The 17,665-nt window shown below is 45.0% G+C and overlaps 1 protein-coding gene across 1 annotated transcript in view; it reads left to right on the top strand.

Moving 5' to 3' along the window:
• si:dkey-178k16.1 (band 4.1-like protein 1) overlaps window positions 1–15,546 on the top strand; it is a 38,199-nt gene extending 22,653 nt beyond the window's left edge. The window contains exons 14-23 of the mRNA XM_056299184.1: window positions 370–522; window positions 961–2,184; window positions 3,355–3,405; window positions 8,946–9,350; window positions 10,148–10,369; window positions 10,721–10,780; window positions 12,220–12,309; window positions 12,493–12,573; window positions 13,846–13,962; window positions 15,421–15,546. Coding sequence (XP_056155159.1) covers window positions 370–522; window positions 961–2,184; window positions 3,355–3,405; window positions 8,946–9,350; window positions 10,148–10,369; window positions 10,721–10,780; window positions 12,220–12,309; window positions 12,493–12,573; window positions 13,846–13,962; window positions 15,421–15,546 — 2,529 coding nt within the window. The remainder of the gene's footprint in view (window positions 1–369; window positions 523–960; window positions 2,185–3,354; window positions 3,406–8,945; window positions 9,351–10,147; window positions 10,370–10,720; window positions 10,781–12,219; window positions 12,310–12,492; window positions 12,574–13,845; window positions 13,963–15,420) is intronic.
• The last annotated feature ends 2,119 nt before the right edge of the window (window positions 15,547–17,665 follow it).

The following is a 17,665-nucleotide window of genomic DNA, read 5'->3' as shown; positions in this document are numbered from 1 at the left end:
TGGAAATAGGATGAACCTGAGTTCAATTTTGAGTGTCATAGCAAAGGGTGTGAATACTTATGTACATGCAATATTTCAGTTTTTTATTTTTAATAAATTTGCAAAAATTTCCACAAAACCTTTTTCACTTTGTCATTATGGGGTATTGTGTGTAGATTGATGAGAAAAAAAAAGGAATTTAATCCATTTTGGAATAAGGCTGTAACATAACAAAATGTGGGGAAAGTGAAGGAGTGTGAATACTTTCCGGATGCACTGTATCTTTAACTCTGGAAATGTTTACCTCACTGACATTTTAAATGTTAAAATGCTATTGATATTCGAAGTAATTTGTTTCCATGTCATGCCCTCTTCCTTTTGCGTGAGCAGCAGTTCTTGGATAAGCCAGAAGATGTTCTGCAAAAGCACCAGGCCAGCATCAACGAGCTGAAGATGGCTCTGAGGCAGCCCAATAGCAAGCTGACCCAAAGAGAGAAGCGCCTCTCATCTGCCACCCCTCCTGGCACCCCAGAGAGGAAACCGGTAAGAATGGGACCCTCATTTCCAAATGATGCTTCGGCACTGACAGGGTACAACTTACTTTTGTTGTTTTCCCATTAATTCATCATTACTTCTGTAATTTTTATATTGCAGTGGTGTGTTTTTTATGGGAATGCAGTAACCTACGAATCATGTCAGGACTTTTGTACACCCTCTCTATTCTCTGTCAAAATTACAATTCTTTATGGCTGAGATAAAGATGGAAAGAATCAGCTCTCAAAAATATGAAAGGAACGTGAATACAAAGGTTATATTACAGCCTTGCTGACCCCTAGGCCCCTAAAACATTCTCGTTATTTAGTCTTTTCTTATTTAATTTAATTTAAATTAGCATTTACTGATGTGTTAAAAGTAGCGGAGTAGCTTTAAGATGGTTTATGTAGCCAGGCTAATTCAACTGTTTACTCTATGTCAACATAGGCGACTGGTGATGCCAAATACATTGACAAGCAAGATGTATATGAAGGAGCCCTGGATATTTGTTCCAAGGTGGAAAAAAATCAAACCCCCCACTATAAACTGCACCCTGTTGAGTCCACTATGGGTAGAGACATGTTCTCAGTTACACCTTGGAAGGATATGGAGTCTCATGATAGCCACAGTGGAGCAAAAACAATCATGAACAAATGTCAGGCACCTCGGGACTCTTTTAAGTCTACAACATTTGGGTCAGGGTCCGCAAAACATGAAAAGGAACTCCCTGCAACAGGGCTCAAGAATATGGGCACCATGGACAATTCTACAGCAACTAATGGCCATTTGCATGGTGCTGTCATGACAAGGAATGGTGTTCAAGAGAATGGATTCGGCTCTCCACCTGCAGACAGCATCTTTGCCAAACAAAGGGCCGACGCGAAAAACACTGAGTTTAGGCAGTCTCAGCATCAGTACCACTTTCATCAACAGGCACCAAAGAACTTCGACGCTCCAGTGGCAGCAAATTCTTTCCCAGAGGGCAATGGGAGTATAACTGAAGCCAGCAGGAAGCAATCTGAATCTTGGAAAACAAAAGACCCAAACCCCGAGAGAACAAAAGAGAGCGTCAAAGCTGGAAACTCAAAGTCTGAAGTCACCAAAATAGCTCCTCTCAAGCCACAGAGATCAAAGAAGTCTTTGAATAAAGGGAACAAAGGTGTTGTAAACCGTCTCCCACATACCCAAGCCGATGGAGGGATCCTTGCTGCAGCTTTTGATACACAGATGATGAAATCAATAGGGGGTCCCTGTGAAATTGGAGCAAGGGTGGATGATATTGTGGCAGTGCAATCTACCATCGACAGCATTAACCAAAACCAATCATCCACTAAACACCGCACCGAGGCCTCTCAGGAGGTTTCTCAATTTCATCCGCGGGTGTTAGACCAGCAGGAGCTCCCAGATGTGAGGGATATCACAAAACTAAGTCAGTGTACAAGCAGAGACATGCTAGTCCAAGAAGACCACCCGCAAAACTACCAACAATCTAAAGAAGGCCTCAACTCTGGTTCGAAGTTTTCTGCTAGTCACACAACGCCGCCCCGAACGCTTCCTCTGAAAACACAATGGTCCAGAGAGACCAATGTCCGCAGCAGACAGGGCAACATGGACACCAGCCACATCCACTACAGGAACTCCAGCCAAGAAGCAACCAAGAGAAAGCAAGCGGTAAACCATCCTGCCCACTAACCTTTTTGTCAGTCACCGGAAACTAAAGCATTGCATGAGCTTCAGGCGATTTCGTGCAATCCTTGTTTTTTTTTTACCATTAGAAGAAAAAATCTATATTTACACATACTCCAGAACTCATGTGGCTGTGTATGAGAAGTTAAAAAGCTAGCAATCCTCGCATCGCAACCGCATCATGATGACATAATTTGCGCCCATGGCCCAGGGAGCGTACTGCTCTCTCTCTCTCTTCCCCTCTCGTTCCCCTTTGCAAAGCTTAACATTTGCTTGGCTGTCTCAGAACCCCAACGGGGCTGTAAGCAACGTTTCCATTGCTTAAGAATCAGGTGTCCCTCTTATTCCCACTTTAACTTGCCACTTTAAACCTGGTCTCTCCTTCCAACATCATCTGCTTTCCTCACAGACTGTAATGGTGGTTGCTGTTGTAAGGACCACAAGACCCTCCCGCCATCTCTCTTTGAAAGTGTAAATCAAATGACTGGGAAGGACATGTGAACTTAATGTTTAGCCTTGGCACCTCTGTTGCAATAACAGTCGATACAAAGCTGATTAGGTGTTATCATTGGCTGCAGAGCTGCCAACACCATTCAGGGCTTAGGCATTCATATCCCAAATTTGTGAATATGAATACTTGAATCCTGAAAGGGAATTTTTAAATCTAACTTCACAGTGCCTGGCATTACCATTGCACTTGCAGTCATTTTTTAAAATAATATCAACAAGGAAATACATCCTACTATCTGTGCATGCTATTGACAGTAGCCTTGGGCTTTTATTGTCTCTGGGGATTCACAGTTTGTATGCTTGTTCTACAAATTTGGCAGAAGCGCCTGCAGTGTTTGAATATATTAGGTATTGTAATTTTATGAATAATGACAATGCAGCAAAGTCGGACAATCAGAACCAATTAGCTTAAAAGCTTTGTATGGGTAAAATGACAAATGAGGTTTCACACAATACGAAAAGGAACATGTTTGTCAGCTGTGCGTGGTGCTGTAAACAGCCCACCCCAAAATGATGTCGATGAAATGACAATCAAAACTAACTTCCCTTAACACCCTAGCAGTATAGTTCATATTTGTGGGTTGTTTCTGTGAACTGTCCTAGTTTATCATTTATTTTTAACGACCTTTTTTTCTCCCTCCATAGGAGACACCTCCCACACCTGCCATTCATGAGGAGCCGTTCAGTGAAACCTCCGTGAGTCCCCTCCTACTCTTTTCGCCTATTCATTAGCCGCTGATTCTGAGGGTCAAAACAAGTCAAAAGACAGATTACTAGGGTGTCCGGGTGCTGTGGCAGTCTATTCCGTTGCCTACCAACATGGTGATCACCGGTTCGAATCCCCGTGTTACCTTCGGCTTGGTCAGGCGTCTCTACAGACACAGTTGGCCGTGTCTGCGGGTGGGGAGCCTGATGTGGATATGTGTCCTGGTCGCTGCACTAGCGCCTCCTCTGGTCAGTCGGGGCGCCTGTTTGGGGGAGGGGGAACTAGCGTGATCCTCCCATGCACTATGTCCCCTTGGCGAAACTCCTCACTGTCAGGTGAAAAGAAGTAGCTGGTGACTCCACATGTATTGGAGGAGGCATGTGGTAGTCTGAAGCCCCTCCCTGGATCAGCAGAGGGGGTGGAGCAGCTTGGAAGAGTGGGGTAATTGGCAAAGTACAATTGGGGAGAAAAGGGGGGGGGATCCAAAACAAAACAAAATAAAGCCCAGATTACTAACAAATAACGACTCACACCTTTTTCTCTGACATTTCATTCCCTTTTGTCAAGACTAGTTTTGATCACAACATTTGGAACAACTGCATTAATCTGGGTAAATACTATTGCTACTACTACAACAACAACTACTACCAGTCATAACAATAATAATTATAATGATAACTACACAACTACATTAGAAACGTACATGGTAGGCAATGGGCAAGAATACCCTTGCATAATATTGACATTGTGGCGGACACTAGGGGCTATGTCTCTCACCCAGCAGGACTGTGAGCTGGGGGTGTGGTTTACGTTCCCGGGCTCTCTGGTGCAAGGTTGTTCCTGCTGTAGTTTTGGTTTTTGGAGTTGAGGAATAAACATCAAACTCGCCTTCGTCTGCTGTGTTTTTCCTCATCCTGCCACATTGGTGAATCCACTTCGGCCACGCCCCAACTCCCACAGCCGGCCTTTCTCGCCGCGGTTGTGAAGCTCCCAGGGTTCTGGCAGAGCGACCCGGCTTCGTGGTTCCAGCACGTCGAGGCGCTGTTCCACCTGCGTGGAATCTCCGCGGACGACTCCAGATATTATTTGGTCGTCGCTGCGCTGGACCAGCAGTCCACACGCCGGGCCATGCAGCTGTTGCGCGCCCCTCCGCAACACGATAAATACGTGGCCCTCAAACATCTTCTGCTCCGGAGGTACAGCCTATCTGCCGCAGAGAGGGCAGATAGGATCCTTTCCCTATCCGGTTTGGGCGACGGGATGGCTGTGGCTCTCATGGACAATATGCTGTCGCTGCTAGGCTCAGACGAAGGCGGGTTCCTTTTCCCGCACGTTTTCCTGCGCCAGCTTCCGTCTCCTGTGCGCGCGGCTTTGGCTAACTCCCCGTGTCTGGCCGCTGGTGACTGCCGAGGTTTGGCTGAGGAGGCCGATCGGGTCCTGCTAGCTACCAGAGGGTTCTCTGTGCAGAGTGTAGCATCGGAGCCTCTGCAGCCGGCGTCGGAGGACGCGGACCCGGCAGTGGTGGCTGGAGTGACTGCCCGGAGACGGCGCGGGAGAGGCCTCTGTTTCTTCCACCAGCGGTTCGGCGGCAAAGCGAGGCGCTGCGTCCCTCCGTGCACGTTTGAGGCGCCGGGAAACTCCCGGGCCAGCGCTCAGTAGCAGCTGTGGGCGCTGGCGGACGTAGTGAGCTGCTCTTCATTAAGGACACGATGTCAGGAAGACGGTTTCTGGTGGACTCAGGCTCGCAAAAGAGCCTACTCCCTCCTGCTAAGACAGACAGGTCGGCCTAAGGCGGCGGCCCACAGTTAAGTGCATTGCGACGTTTGGCACAAGGTTGGTGACTGTTTGCTTCCACGGGCGCCATTTTGAGTGGGACTTTGTAGTAGCTGCCATTACTGTTCCTATTATCGGCGCGGATTTTCTGTGTGCTAATGGTCTGCTGGTTGATGTTGCAAACCGCCGTTTAATTGATGCTGTGTCTTTCGCCACTGTTCCGTGCGAGACAGGGGGAGCCAGGCCGTTAACACGCTAACTTTTGTAACCGGTTATTTTCTTGGCCGGTGCGGGATTCGATACGGCGTGTACTGCACCACAAGGCGACATCACTAACCGCTCGGCTAAAGGGTCAGACCCGTTAGCTAGGGACTAACGTGTCTTATTAGTAGTTTACAGTAGTTACCAGAAATCTCGGCTAAGCAGTTCATTTAAATTACCCGCCAAGCTTCGTTTGGAACTGTTCGGCGGCTACGTGAACCACGTGACCCTCTCGCGTTCTGACCCCTCATTGACGTAACTCTCTCTTTCTAGGGCTCTGCCGCTCATAACACACGCGCACACACACACTCAACTGTGTGTGGGTGGCTACTAGCGCGGGGCACACGCTCTTCCGAGGTGGCGTGCTAAGATGGCGGAGTGAGCGGTCGCACTCTGCAGACTCCGAGACCACTTAATTGAAAAACCTTCAAAACTTCAAAAACTTAGTCAAACGCCAGAATAATATAGTTGCCTTCGTGCACTAAGCTTTTATTTCAATTAGACTAATTTAATGTAACCGGTTATTTTCTTGCCCGGTGCGGGATTCGATACGGGGTGTATTGCATCATAAGGCGATATCACTAACCGCTCGGCTAAAGGGTCAGACCCGTTCATTAGGGACTAACGTGTCTTATTATTAGTTTACACTTTTTAGCATTAGGGGATGTCTTTCAGCGTTTGCTGGCGGATTTTCCATCGGTGACTACACCTGCCTTTTCCACCGCGGTTACTAAACACGGGGTAGAACATTTCATTCCCACTGTGGGACCGCCAGTTTTTGTGCGCGCGCGGCGCCTCGACACGGTAAAATTGGCTACAGCCAAGGAGGAGTTCGCCATCATGGAGCGTCTGGGTATAGTGAGGCGTTCCAACAGCCCGTGGGCCTCGCCGCTTCACATGGTGCCCAAGGCGGATGGGTCGTGGCGGCCTTGCGGCGACTTTCGCCGCCTGAACAACGTCACCGCCAATGACCGCTATCCCATCCCACACATACAGGACTTTTCCATACGCCTGGCAGGTGCCACTATTTTCTCTAAGGTGGACCTGGTGCGCGGCTATCATCAGGTTCCCGTGCGCGCAGAGGAAGTGCCCAAGACCGCAGTGATCACCCCGTTTTGGGCTTTTTGAGTTCATGCGCATGCCTTTTGGCTTGAAGGGGGCTGCGCAAACCTTTCAGAGGCTGATGGACTCGGTGTTGCGTGACCTTGCTTTCGTGTTCGTTTATCTCGACGAAATATTAGTGGCCAGTCCGTCAGCTGAAGAGCACCTGGCGCACCTGAAACAGGTTTTCCGTCGTCTGGACGAACACGGCCTGATAGTCAACCCGGCCAAGTGTCAGTTTGGACTGCCGGTGATTGACTTCTTGGATCACGGCTGTGGCGACAGAATAGTGCCAAAAAGCACTCGTGCGATAAAATATGCATTCGGGCGTATTATATTATTTGACACACGTAGATATTAACTGCGAGCGCGCAAATTATCTCTGTGCGCGCGCACTCAGGAAACTGCTCCCCGAGCGAGGAAAAAAATGCTGCGAGCGAGGAGGAATCTGTGACCAGCGCGCCAAACAACCACTCGAAAATCACTCCGCTCTCTCGAAGTTGATTTCTGCTCGCGCGAAGTGATTTTTGGCACTATTCTGTCGGCAAAGTGGCAGCTCCTGAACTTAATCTCCAACCATTGCAACCATTTGCAATGCAAAAATAAATGGCAAAGTCGGCGACATTCTGGCTTAATTTACCTGTCAGTCAGGAATGAAGGAACATGTGATGTCGGGGCCGTGGGTCGGGGTAATGTCATCGCCACCTAAACCCAAGTTTACCAGTTTATAGTTTGACAATTGATGATTGCCTGATTGGCGGCATCACAGTGTCACCTACATCCCGTCACAGCTCCGCTTTGATTTTGGACGCCATCGCTAATTTAAAAAAAAAAGTGGAAACACATGAAGGATAATAGAATGGGCTGTTATTTAATTTTTGACTAAAGTATGATCCTACATTATAAAAGGATAATGTGATGACGGAAATAAGAACGCTGCTGTTTGTGCACACCAGTACCCCAGCTACTGAGAGTTTTAGGCAATATTTCACATTGTTCACAAAAACTGGATTTCTTTAAAAACTGCATTTCCCAGGACTGTTTTATTTATTTATTTACTTATCCATTTTATTTATTTATTCTTTTATCAATACATGCAGTGAGGTTTGGTATTTGTACTGCCGAAACGACATCCAGTTAACAGCATCATCTGGTTACGTAATCCTTCCCGTCTCAAACTGGTGGACAAGCGGGCCGGTACTGTGTTGGTGGATAAGGGATGATTAATTTCCCCTCTATCCATGTCAAGGCAATGATATTCCGCAATACCAATCAAGTGTGTCATTCTATAAGAATTATAAATTACCCTAATCATAAAACACAAATGGGGTCACCACGTCATGGCAGTTAGCTGCCAAGAAAGATGGTCCTGGGTTTGTTTGCATGGGTGTGAATGTAAAGGGGGATGTTTTTGTGTGTCTGGTAACACTTTATATCACAGTTGTTGATTAACTAACGCCCGCCCTCCAAGGTCAGTTAACTACTGCATTTACTAACATGGCTAAAACATGAACAGCACAATTAATAAAGTTAAGTTCATTGCATTAATTAATGATATGAACATGTGTGTTTATGATGAAGGTATTATTTCCCTTAATTATTTCACACGAACAAAACGTGAATAGGAACATTGATCAAAATTAGTTCATATTAAATGCACAATTAGCAGCTGCATTAAGTAATGTTATTAGCTTTACATGTTAGCTAATGCCAAATAGTTTTGCCGAAGTCGACGTGGACAAATGCCTCGGTTAACATGAACCAGTGAGGGTAATGACGGTAACGATGATCACGTAACTTCTGGTTTCGTGTCCTGATTGAAGAGTTCACACTTTCAATCAATTCTGTTAACCACAATTACTTAGCGCTTGTTGTGATGTTGTTAATGCTGGGTTATGCTTGGCCGATAGCGGAGGAGGCCATTTTAGATAACTGATAAAATGGTGACATTTGATAAGCCTCATGTCGTAGTATATTAAGAGTTTGCACTTAACAACTGTTAAAACGCATTTGGATTAAAACACATTTGGATGGATGTTCCTGTGTTTTACTTGACTGCTGTGTGAAAAGAGTTCAGTGCACCTGTGTCTGTGCTTAGACGTGGTCTGAGGCAGCGGAGAAGTAAGCAACATTTCAAGCCAAAATGGACACCAGAAATACTACTGTGCTCACAGATCTGTATTAACGCATCCCCAGCTGTGGCACCACACTCATCTTGGGTACCTTTCGAGCCACAACATTACCAAAAGGATGCAGGCGGGAAATTTCCCCTTGCGTCCAAGAAACTTGCCAATCAGCCTGTGTTTGCACCACCTCTGGCTCTGGGCCAGCATGAAAATAGGGCCTGATCTCTGATTTCGGTCCGACTTTAATGGTTCTCCTGTCTGTCCAACAGAGGGAGCTGTGGGAAAGGCGCCTGGGTTCTGTCTCGGAGGACGATCAGGACCACGAGACCTTGTACCTGAAGGAGACCCACCTGGGTATCGAGCGCAAATGCTCCAGCATCACGGTCAGCTCCACTTCCAGCCTGGAGGCGGAGGTTGATTTCACCGTCCTTATGGACCTCCACACAGGCATGGAGGAGTTCTCCAGGGGCATGACAGAGCTGGGTGAAAGGGACCTGTCGCCTGACAGGGGTCTTTGCATGGGTATCGACTTTCTTCAGCAGCAGCAGGGTCCCTTTGAGCCACCTCCCCCCCTGGTGTCGGCTCCCATCTCCAGGGGAGCAAGCAGCAGCCCCCCAGCCAAGCCAGTTCAGGCTGAAGAGGTCAAACCGGAGGTCAAGCGCCATGAAGGACAGGTATTGTCCTTGGGTCCTTTGAAAGGTGCTATATGAATATAAGTTGTTGTTGTTGTTATATACCAAAATTATTGCTGTTAGTAGGGCGGCATGGTGGTGCAGTGGTTAGCATGATCGCCTCACAGCAAGAGGGTCCTGGGTTCGAGCCCCGGGGTAGTCCAACCTTGGGGGTCGTCCTCTGTGTGGCGTTTGCATGTTCTCCCCGTGTCTGTGTGGGTTTCCTCCAGGTACTCTGGTTTCCTCCCACAGTCCAAAGACATGCAGGTCAGGTGAATCGGCCATACTAAATTGTCCCTAGGTGTGTGTGTGTGTGTGTGTGTGTGTGTGTGTGTGTGTGTGTGTGTGTGTGTGTGTGTGTGTGTGTGTGTGTGTGTGCGTGTGTGCGTGCGTGCGTGCGTGCGTGCGTGCGTGCGTGCCCTGTGATGGACTGACAGCCTGTTCAGGGTTTCTCCCCACCTGCTGCCCAATGACTGCTGGGATAGGCTCCAGTATCCCGTGACCCTGTGTAGGTTTGGATAATGGAATGGAAGTAATAATTTGAAGTTACTCTGACTCTCTCTGTTATGTATTGTGGTGACTGGTGTGTTTTTGTGCACACCGGTCACCACAATACATGACAGACTATATTATGTCTAACCACAATACATAACAGACTATGTTATGTCTAATTTTTGAATGTCACATGAATATTGACAAACACAATGGTGGCAAACATACCTTAAAGAGCAGTGCTATGAACTCATCTAGCTCATCAGTCCTTGTTTGACAGCTAAACTTTTGCCTCTCTTTCTCACAAGCCTGTCGTGCCGAAAAAACCAAAGAGGTCGGTGCCAGTATCATCATCGGTGGACAGAGATCAGACACACAGAGACACCGGTCGTGTCACCAACTTCACCGCCCTTAGCAGAGAGGCGAGTGATGTTACAGCCCCGTCAGCGGGTAGGAAGACCGACGTGAGGACAGAGACACAGCCAAATGGTTCAGAGGTTACCACTACCATTGTGGAGTTTACAGATCAGGTGAATGAGCAAAAATTGTGCTACATTTCTGAATAGAAACATTTCCTCTGGCTATTCCGACTTCCTGCCCCTGTTCAGTGTCATGCATCCTGGCGGAATTGGAGACCGCAAATTGCCCATAGGTCGGAATCAATTTGGAGTGTGTGTGTGTGTGTGTGTGTGTGTGTGTGTGTGTGTGTGTGTGTGTGTGTGTGTGTGTGTGTGTGTATGCTACAATGAACTGGTGACTTGCCACAGATGTCCCCCTGTCTTCCATCCCATCTTCCATCCCTTTCTGATTCAGTAAAAAATGAAATGTCTTTTAATGGCCCCAGTTCTGAACAGGGAAATGATGACATCTATCTGTTTCAGGATCAGGGGATTGGCGGCATAGGAGAGGTTTCTTATTCCACGAGGCAAAGTGTCTCCCCTGTGAGTACATAAAAACTGACCTTTCCAATCTGAACGTGTGTTTTTGAAGCCCAGTCTCATAGACAAAATGTTCTTATATGACGCATTTGCAGGTCCCAAAATACATTGACTGCCAAGCTATTGATGAATGGGGACATAATTAAGGACATTCACTGAGATGTGCTTTTAACCTTCATTTAACTCAATGTGAACCCTTAATGGCCGGCCTCTCAGATCCTTACCCTGACTTTAACCGCACCAAAACCATACTTAACCTTTACCATATCTAATATAAGATAAAAACATTACGACTGTAACCTTATAGCTTAACTTACTTAGCCATCTCTGATCTAATAGTACTAAACTGGATTATTAGAGCAGCTGGCCAGAACAACATCATGCATCGATAAATTGAAATGCATAGAATGCATGTGACAGATTATCATTTGATATGCTGGGATAGGCTCCAGCATCCCTGCGGCTTGGATGATGGATGGATGGATGGATGGATGGATGGATGGATGGATGGATGGATGGATGGATATGGATGTGTAGTCTTGCATGGCCAAACGTATTTGTATATTTTCGTTACAAAGTGGCCAGTCACCTCTGGCTCTGCAAGACTACTTGACATGCATTGTATGCATCTAACAGAAAACTGCCAATCAAGGTATTTTGGGAACAGCAACTACTCTTGTGTTTTGTATAGATGTCCTATGTGTGAGACTGGGTGGGCCTTTGACTGGAGTTTCTGTCTCGCTTGTGACAAAATTCTAAACTAAAAAAGAACAGTCATATCTAATTTTAACTGTCATTAGGACTGGTCTTAAAAATGTCTCAAATGTGGCATGGCAGTCTATTCCGTTGCCTACCAACACGGGGATAACCAGTTCGAATCCCTGCATTATCTCCGGCTTGGTTGGGCATCCCTACAGACACAATTGGCCATGTCTGCGGGTGGGAAGCCAGATGTGGGTATGTGTCCCAGTCACTGCACTAGCGCCTCCTCTGGTCGGTTGGAGCACCTGTTTGGGGAGAGGGGGAACTGGGGGGGAATAGCACGATCTTCCCACATGCTACTTCCCCCTGGTGAAACTCCTCACTGTGAGGTGAAAAGAAGCGGCTGGCGACACCACATGTATCAGCGGAGGCATGTGGTAGTCTGCAGCCCTCCTCGGATCGGCAGAGGGGGGTGGAGCAGCGGACTGGGACGGCTCGGAAGAGTGGGGTAACTGGCCAAGTACAATTGGGGAGAAAAAGGGGTGGAAACCCCCCCCCCAAAAAAAAGTCTCAATGTAAGTCTGTGAAAGTTGTACACACCCTGGTTTTCTTTGCAGTATATAAATAATACACTGCAGTGCAGCATACAGTGCATATGCACTTCAGAGATGCTGTGTGGTGCATTTTCAAGTCTGTTATGTATATATATAGACGCCAAATGCTGCAACCTGCTCTTTCAGGTACATGTGGGCAGTCTAGGGAGAGAGGCATCAGGTTCACCCATCCTTGTCACTGAAAATGTTACCTCCGCTACCACTCACGTCACCAAGGTAGTGAGGCCTGATTAAAGCTCGACATTTTAGTTTATGTTTCATTGTGGTCAACTCCTTTTTTTCAACATGCACATTTAACACAAAACTGTTGTATCTTTCATGCTACATGACAGTAGGTGACAGACAAGCCTGCTGTCTACCTCTTGAAAAAAAAAAAGAAAAGTTGATTATGTGTTATAGACAGTGAAAGGAGGATACTCTGAGACCAGGATTGAGAAGAGGATCATAATCACAGGAGATGACGATGTTGACCAGGAGCAGGTGAGCTCAGATAGATGGTTTTGGATGACACTGCTATGCCAACCAGGGCCATCGCGGGGGGGGGGGGGGCTGTGCGAACTTGACATGGATGCACATGAATCATGGTCACATGCATATAGCTATTCTAGTTCTACTGCACGCGTAATCTCAGTGCAATACATTTTTAACAGGTAGACTAATACTGCATCATCATGCACTTAGTCTCACCTATGACTTTTTGCTATGATAGTCCTTCAAATGAAAAAGAATCAGCTGTAATACTATTGGCTTTACATCATCAAGTCAGCTCAGCTGTCACTTTATTTTGGCATGTTGAAGTATGACAGCATGTTCCAATTCAATATTTCAGGTCTATAGCCTACAGTTCATTCAGATTTTAGGTCAATTTTTCAGACCGGTCATTACACGTAGCCTACAGTCAGTCACATGCACTGGCTAGCTTTGGACACCTACTCAGCCTCCACATCTCTGGAAGTATTGACACATTTTTCCAGCGATCCTCACAGCGACTTAAGAAATTCTTCCTTCTTTTTTTAAAAATTTTTCCCTTTTCTCAGCATCCGACTGATGTTTCCAAAATCGGTCACACTCTTGTGCAGCCGACATTGTTTCCCTTCTTCTTCTTCTTCCTCACAGTGAGATGGAGCACGCACTACGTAACGACGCAATATCGAAAATGAAAAAACCCGAATAACTTGTTAGATTTGTTTCATGTGACCTTGACTATGCTTGATGGAATTGAGAGACAGCAATTTATTTTGGAAGCATGTTGGGTCAAGAACAATCATAAAAACTTTATATATTTTAAAAAAAACTGCAGGATTGTAGGCCAGGTGTGCAGTTCTGTACAGTCGCACACTTTGCACAGCCTGTGTGACAATTCTGATGCCATCAACCATCAAATGCTAGGTTTTTATTCTGCAACCTTAATGGATCATATTTTAGAATATCAAGAAAGTCACACAAGAAGTTATAGTAGCCTCACAGGAATCCACTTTTTGTTTTTAAGTTTTATATTCACACTTCGTGTTTACTTTTTTGTTGAAGTAAGTTTGCAGATACAGTGAATTTATTTTGGAGAAACACAAAAACAACTTTTTTGAAGCACCTAAACCATACCTACAGAAGAGTATCTTTGTACTCAAGAATATCATAATATCTTAAATCTAATTGCGCCGAGGCACATTGCAAGCACTGTGCATTAGGATTAAACCAGGCAGTCCTATGGTTCCTGCGATACAGAGAAACAAGCCTTTCATGCTCCCCTTGCAGGCCCTGGCCATTGCGATACAGGAAGCAAAACAGCAGCATCCAGACATGCTGGTCACCAAGGCAGTTGTTGTCAGAGAAACAGAATCATCCACAGAGGATCCGCATGGAAGATCTGAGGTACGAGAGCCATGCTGACTTCAAACAGTAACAGCTGGCTGAGATTTAGCCTGGCTGTCTCCTTTGAGCTGTAAGGTTGCGAGCTTGACTCTTTCTTCTTTTTATCTGCAGTCCTGATTTCAGCAGACAAGAGTGCCCCCCTTAGGTCAACGTGTCAGTGCCCAGCCCGAGATTACCACCCAACAGTCCTCAACAGACTACTGCCTGTGGTGCTCTAACGGAGAATGCCGTACATGCATACATACATACATACATGCACACAGTCACATGTGCATGTGTTTACACACACACACACACACACACACACACACACACACACACACACACCTGGATTCCTTTTCCTGCTGTCCACCTTTGTGACAGGGCTCTTCCAAAAACACCATTTTACTCACAAACCTATATCGCATTTTATTTATAGTCAAACATTACTTCGGTCATGGTATGGTTAAAAACTAATTAAAATGGTTAAGTCTCCATGTTGAAAGAGAATTGATGATGCAAAAGCAAACATGTTGTGAGCCTCAGTAGGCTGACAATATGGCTGTATAATTCCAAACATCTGGAGCTTTTAAAGGGATAACCCAACTAAATAATTTCCAAACCTCACAGGGTCCCTAAATTTAAACAATGTGCGTCAGTGTTTTTATCTCTCAAAGGAAGGTAAGGGGAAAGGTTTTTTTTTTAAAAAAAAATGTATGCTTTCTGTGCACTTATTGTCATTTTCAGGTGGGATTCTCCATGTTGACAGTACCAAATTAGACATAGGAATCTTGGAAAAAACCTCTACAGACAGAGTTGAATTTTGAAACGTATCCACATACATATTAAATTGAAATGAGTTGTATGGATTTGCCTCCAAGACTAGACCACAGAACCGAGCAGACTCCTCCGGTATGCTTTTAAAAGAACCGAGGCATACGGTGTTTTGTGTGCTTACGCACATACATTCTTTGCAAAGATACAGAAATACAGTTAAGACTTAAGGCCTGATGCAGTTGAAATGCATGTGGTGGAATCAGGGTTTTGCAAAAACGTACCTTTTTTTTCATTGTCACATAGACTGCCTAGGGCTGGGCGGTATGGACAAAATCAAATATCACGATATTTTTGGACCAAATACCTCAATATTGATATTGTGGGGATGACTATTGGTGCTTTCACTAAACATTGCACAATCAGATTTTTGATGAATAATCATCAGTGATGCTTATATAATAACTAAGTGGGTAAAGGCAAATAATAGAATAGCTAGAGCAGTCTGGTGAGTTCAGAAAATTACATCACTTTACTGTAATACAGGCTTTAAAACCAGGAAAAGACAACACATATGTCATATCGCGATATTATGATATCCAAAATCCCAGATGATATCCAGTTTCATATCTTGATATTGATATATCGATATATTGCCCAGCCCTAAGACTACCAAATCAATAAATGAGCTTTTTCCCATTCCAGTTACAGGAAAGTGCTAAAGGCTACAAGGCACAGATTGCGGAAAAACTTGAGAAAGCACTTTACTGTGCCAGTTGGGGTCTACGGGGCTGCCCTCTGCTGGCAGTTAGTGCAGAGTACAGGTCATGAAGAAACCCATTTGAGGCCTGTCCCACCCTCAATCTCAACTTTCCTCAAGTTTTTCTTCTGTGATGTGGCATGGCAGATGAGTGCAGTGTAGTGGAAAACATATGGGATTAGTTTCCCTATCACGGTGGATTTTGTGAATTGCCGCTAGGATTTCTACAAATGGTATGTTATCCCTAGGAACCACTGGTACACACAGCGTGCAAGGTTTCATTTAATTGATGATGGCATAGTTTCTGGGCATGTTGCCGCTTCAGAAAAAATTCTTAAGTTAGCTCCCTTTCCCAACCTTTAGTTATGAGATTGGCTGTCTGCAAAACCACTGTACAAATATCTGGAGCCCCCCCCCCAAAAAAGGATCAAATGTCTTTACTTATTCTCATTAAATTTATAACGTATCAGTGTCATGTCATGACAGTGACATGTTCATGACCTGACATTGCCCAAGGCCCAGGCAGGACAAGTCATATCCTTCGTGTAAAGACACGGGACTATTGGTTTTGGGGCCCTCCAGCTGTTTTAATGAAGTTTAGATTGGACAGCTGTCTGGCGTCTAGAGGTTCTTACAAAGTAATGAAAGAACGTCAGCCATTTTTCCCCAGTAAGTACAATACATAGAGAAGGCTTGTAAGCTAAACGCTTGTTCAAGTCGCCAGATGGGCTGCTGCATCAATAAAACTTGTATTTGAGATGTTTGCATGATAATGACTTGCATTATTAGATTTAATTGTGCACTATGAATATTAATTTGCAAGAATGAAGGGTCAAGTGAAGTCAGAGCTTTCAGCACTACATGGTGGATTTGTGTGTCAGGAATAATGATACAAAGATATCAAGACCACATTATTTTTATCAAACTTTAAACCTCAGCTCTGACCTGCAGAATTAAGTGAAATTATTTATCTCGGCAGGAAATTAAGAAGCTGTGCGCAGAATGTCCAAGACAGAAGGAATAATCAAGCACACAACAAACTCTGTTTCGGTAACATCCAAGGGCTCAACGGCAGCATATAGTAATTGCAACTGATGTTTTAGTTACAGCCCTTTATCTGTTTCACCTCACTTTTGATAAGTAGGAGGCATCGGTGCAGTTAAATACATCCTTCCATTATGCTTTGATCACTAAAAAAGCTTGAAGAAAAATAAGTCAGGCCCTTAAGATGCCCACGACCATTCATAATTTCAGATTTATAACTTGTATTTCACATTCTGTGTAAAGAAGGCAGACATCTAACGGCACAGGAGTTCTTTAAATTGCAGATTTGGCATTGTGAATAAGAGTCCTTACATTGTTTTTCAAGGAAAAATAATATCTATGAGCAGAATGCATCATTTTGTCAAATTTAGGTGTTTTGGTATATGAATGTTAGAGGGATGCCACAGACTTTGTGGTGTGCCGGCGTAAGGTAGCAGTCAAACTTTACAGTTTCCTTTTTTTGTATGAATTACTTCCAGCAGCGTGATATCGAGAAGATACTTTTCACGACTGCAATGCCAGAAAAAGCAACTGCATAAACATCACATTGTAAAACCGTGCTTTAATTCAGGTGTCTGTATAGTGTCGCCTGACAAATGTACATCCAGCCACAAAATTAATCCATTCTACATTAGTCAATGAAGGTATGAAAATTTTGAATTAAACTTGCTATGTCAGGTTTATGTCAATAATTCTCTGGCGTTCAGACATGAACAGTAACCCAACCCTCCGAGTGCAGATGTATAGTGTAACTGCTGTTTGTCTATCTGTGAGAGCCGAGCTGTGTTCAATATTTTGGTTCCAGGTTCTTCAAAAGTGATGGTTAACTCATGGATGTAGGTGTCAAATGGGAGAGTGAGAAACATTAACGCAGCCATGCATACTTCGTACTGTATATTTGGTGCCATTTGGTGCATTGTGGAAGTGTAAAAGCAGTTAGTAGCAATGGTGTATGGTCTTAATGTACACAAGGGGGCTCCAGATTCCCAGAAAGAAAAGAGCCTTGCTACAGATTCCTGTGTCAGTCATAACTGAACTCAAATCCTTATCATCATCCATCATTGAGGGACAAAAACACTCAATCACCTTTGGATCAACATGTAAGGGCAAATATACCTCCCTTTACCCAGAAGGAGCTCATACTTG

Source organism: Lampris incognitus, chromosome 2, assembly GCF_029633865.1.
Source record: "Lampris incognitus isolate fLamInc1 chromosome 2, fLamInc1.hap2, whole genome shotgun sequence".
NCBI classification, from domain to species: domain Eukaryota; kingdom Metazoa; phylum Chordata; class Actinopteri; order Lampriformes; family Lampridae; genus Lampris; species Lampris incognitus.
Note: the sequence above shows the minus strand (reverse complement) of the source record. Positions and strands in the feature narration are given on the sequence as shown.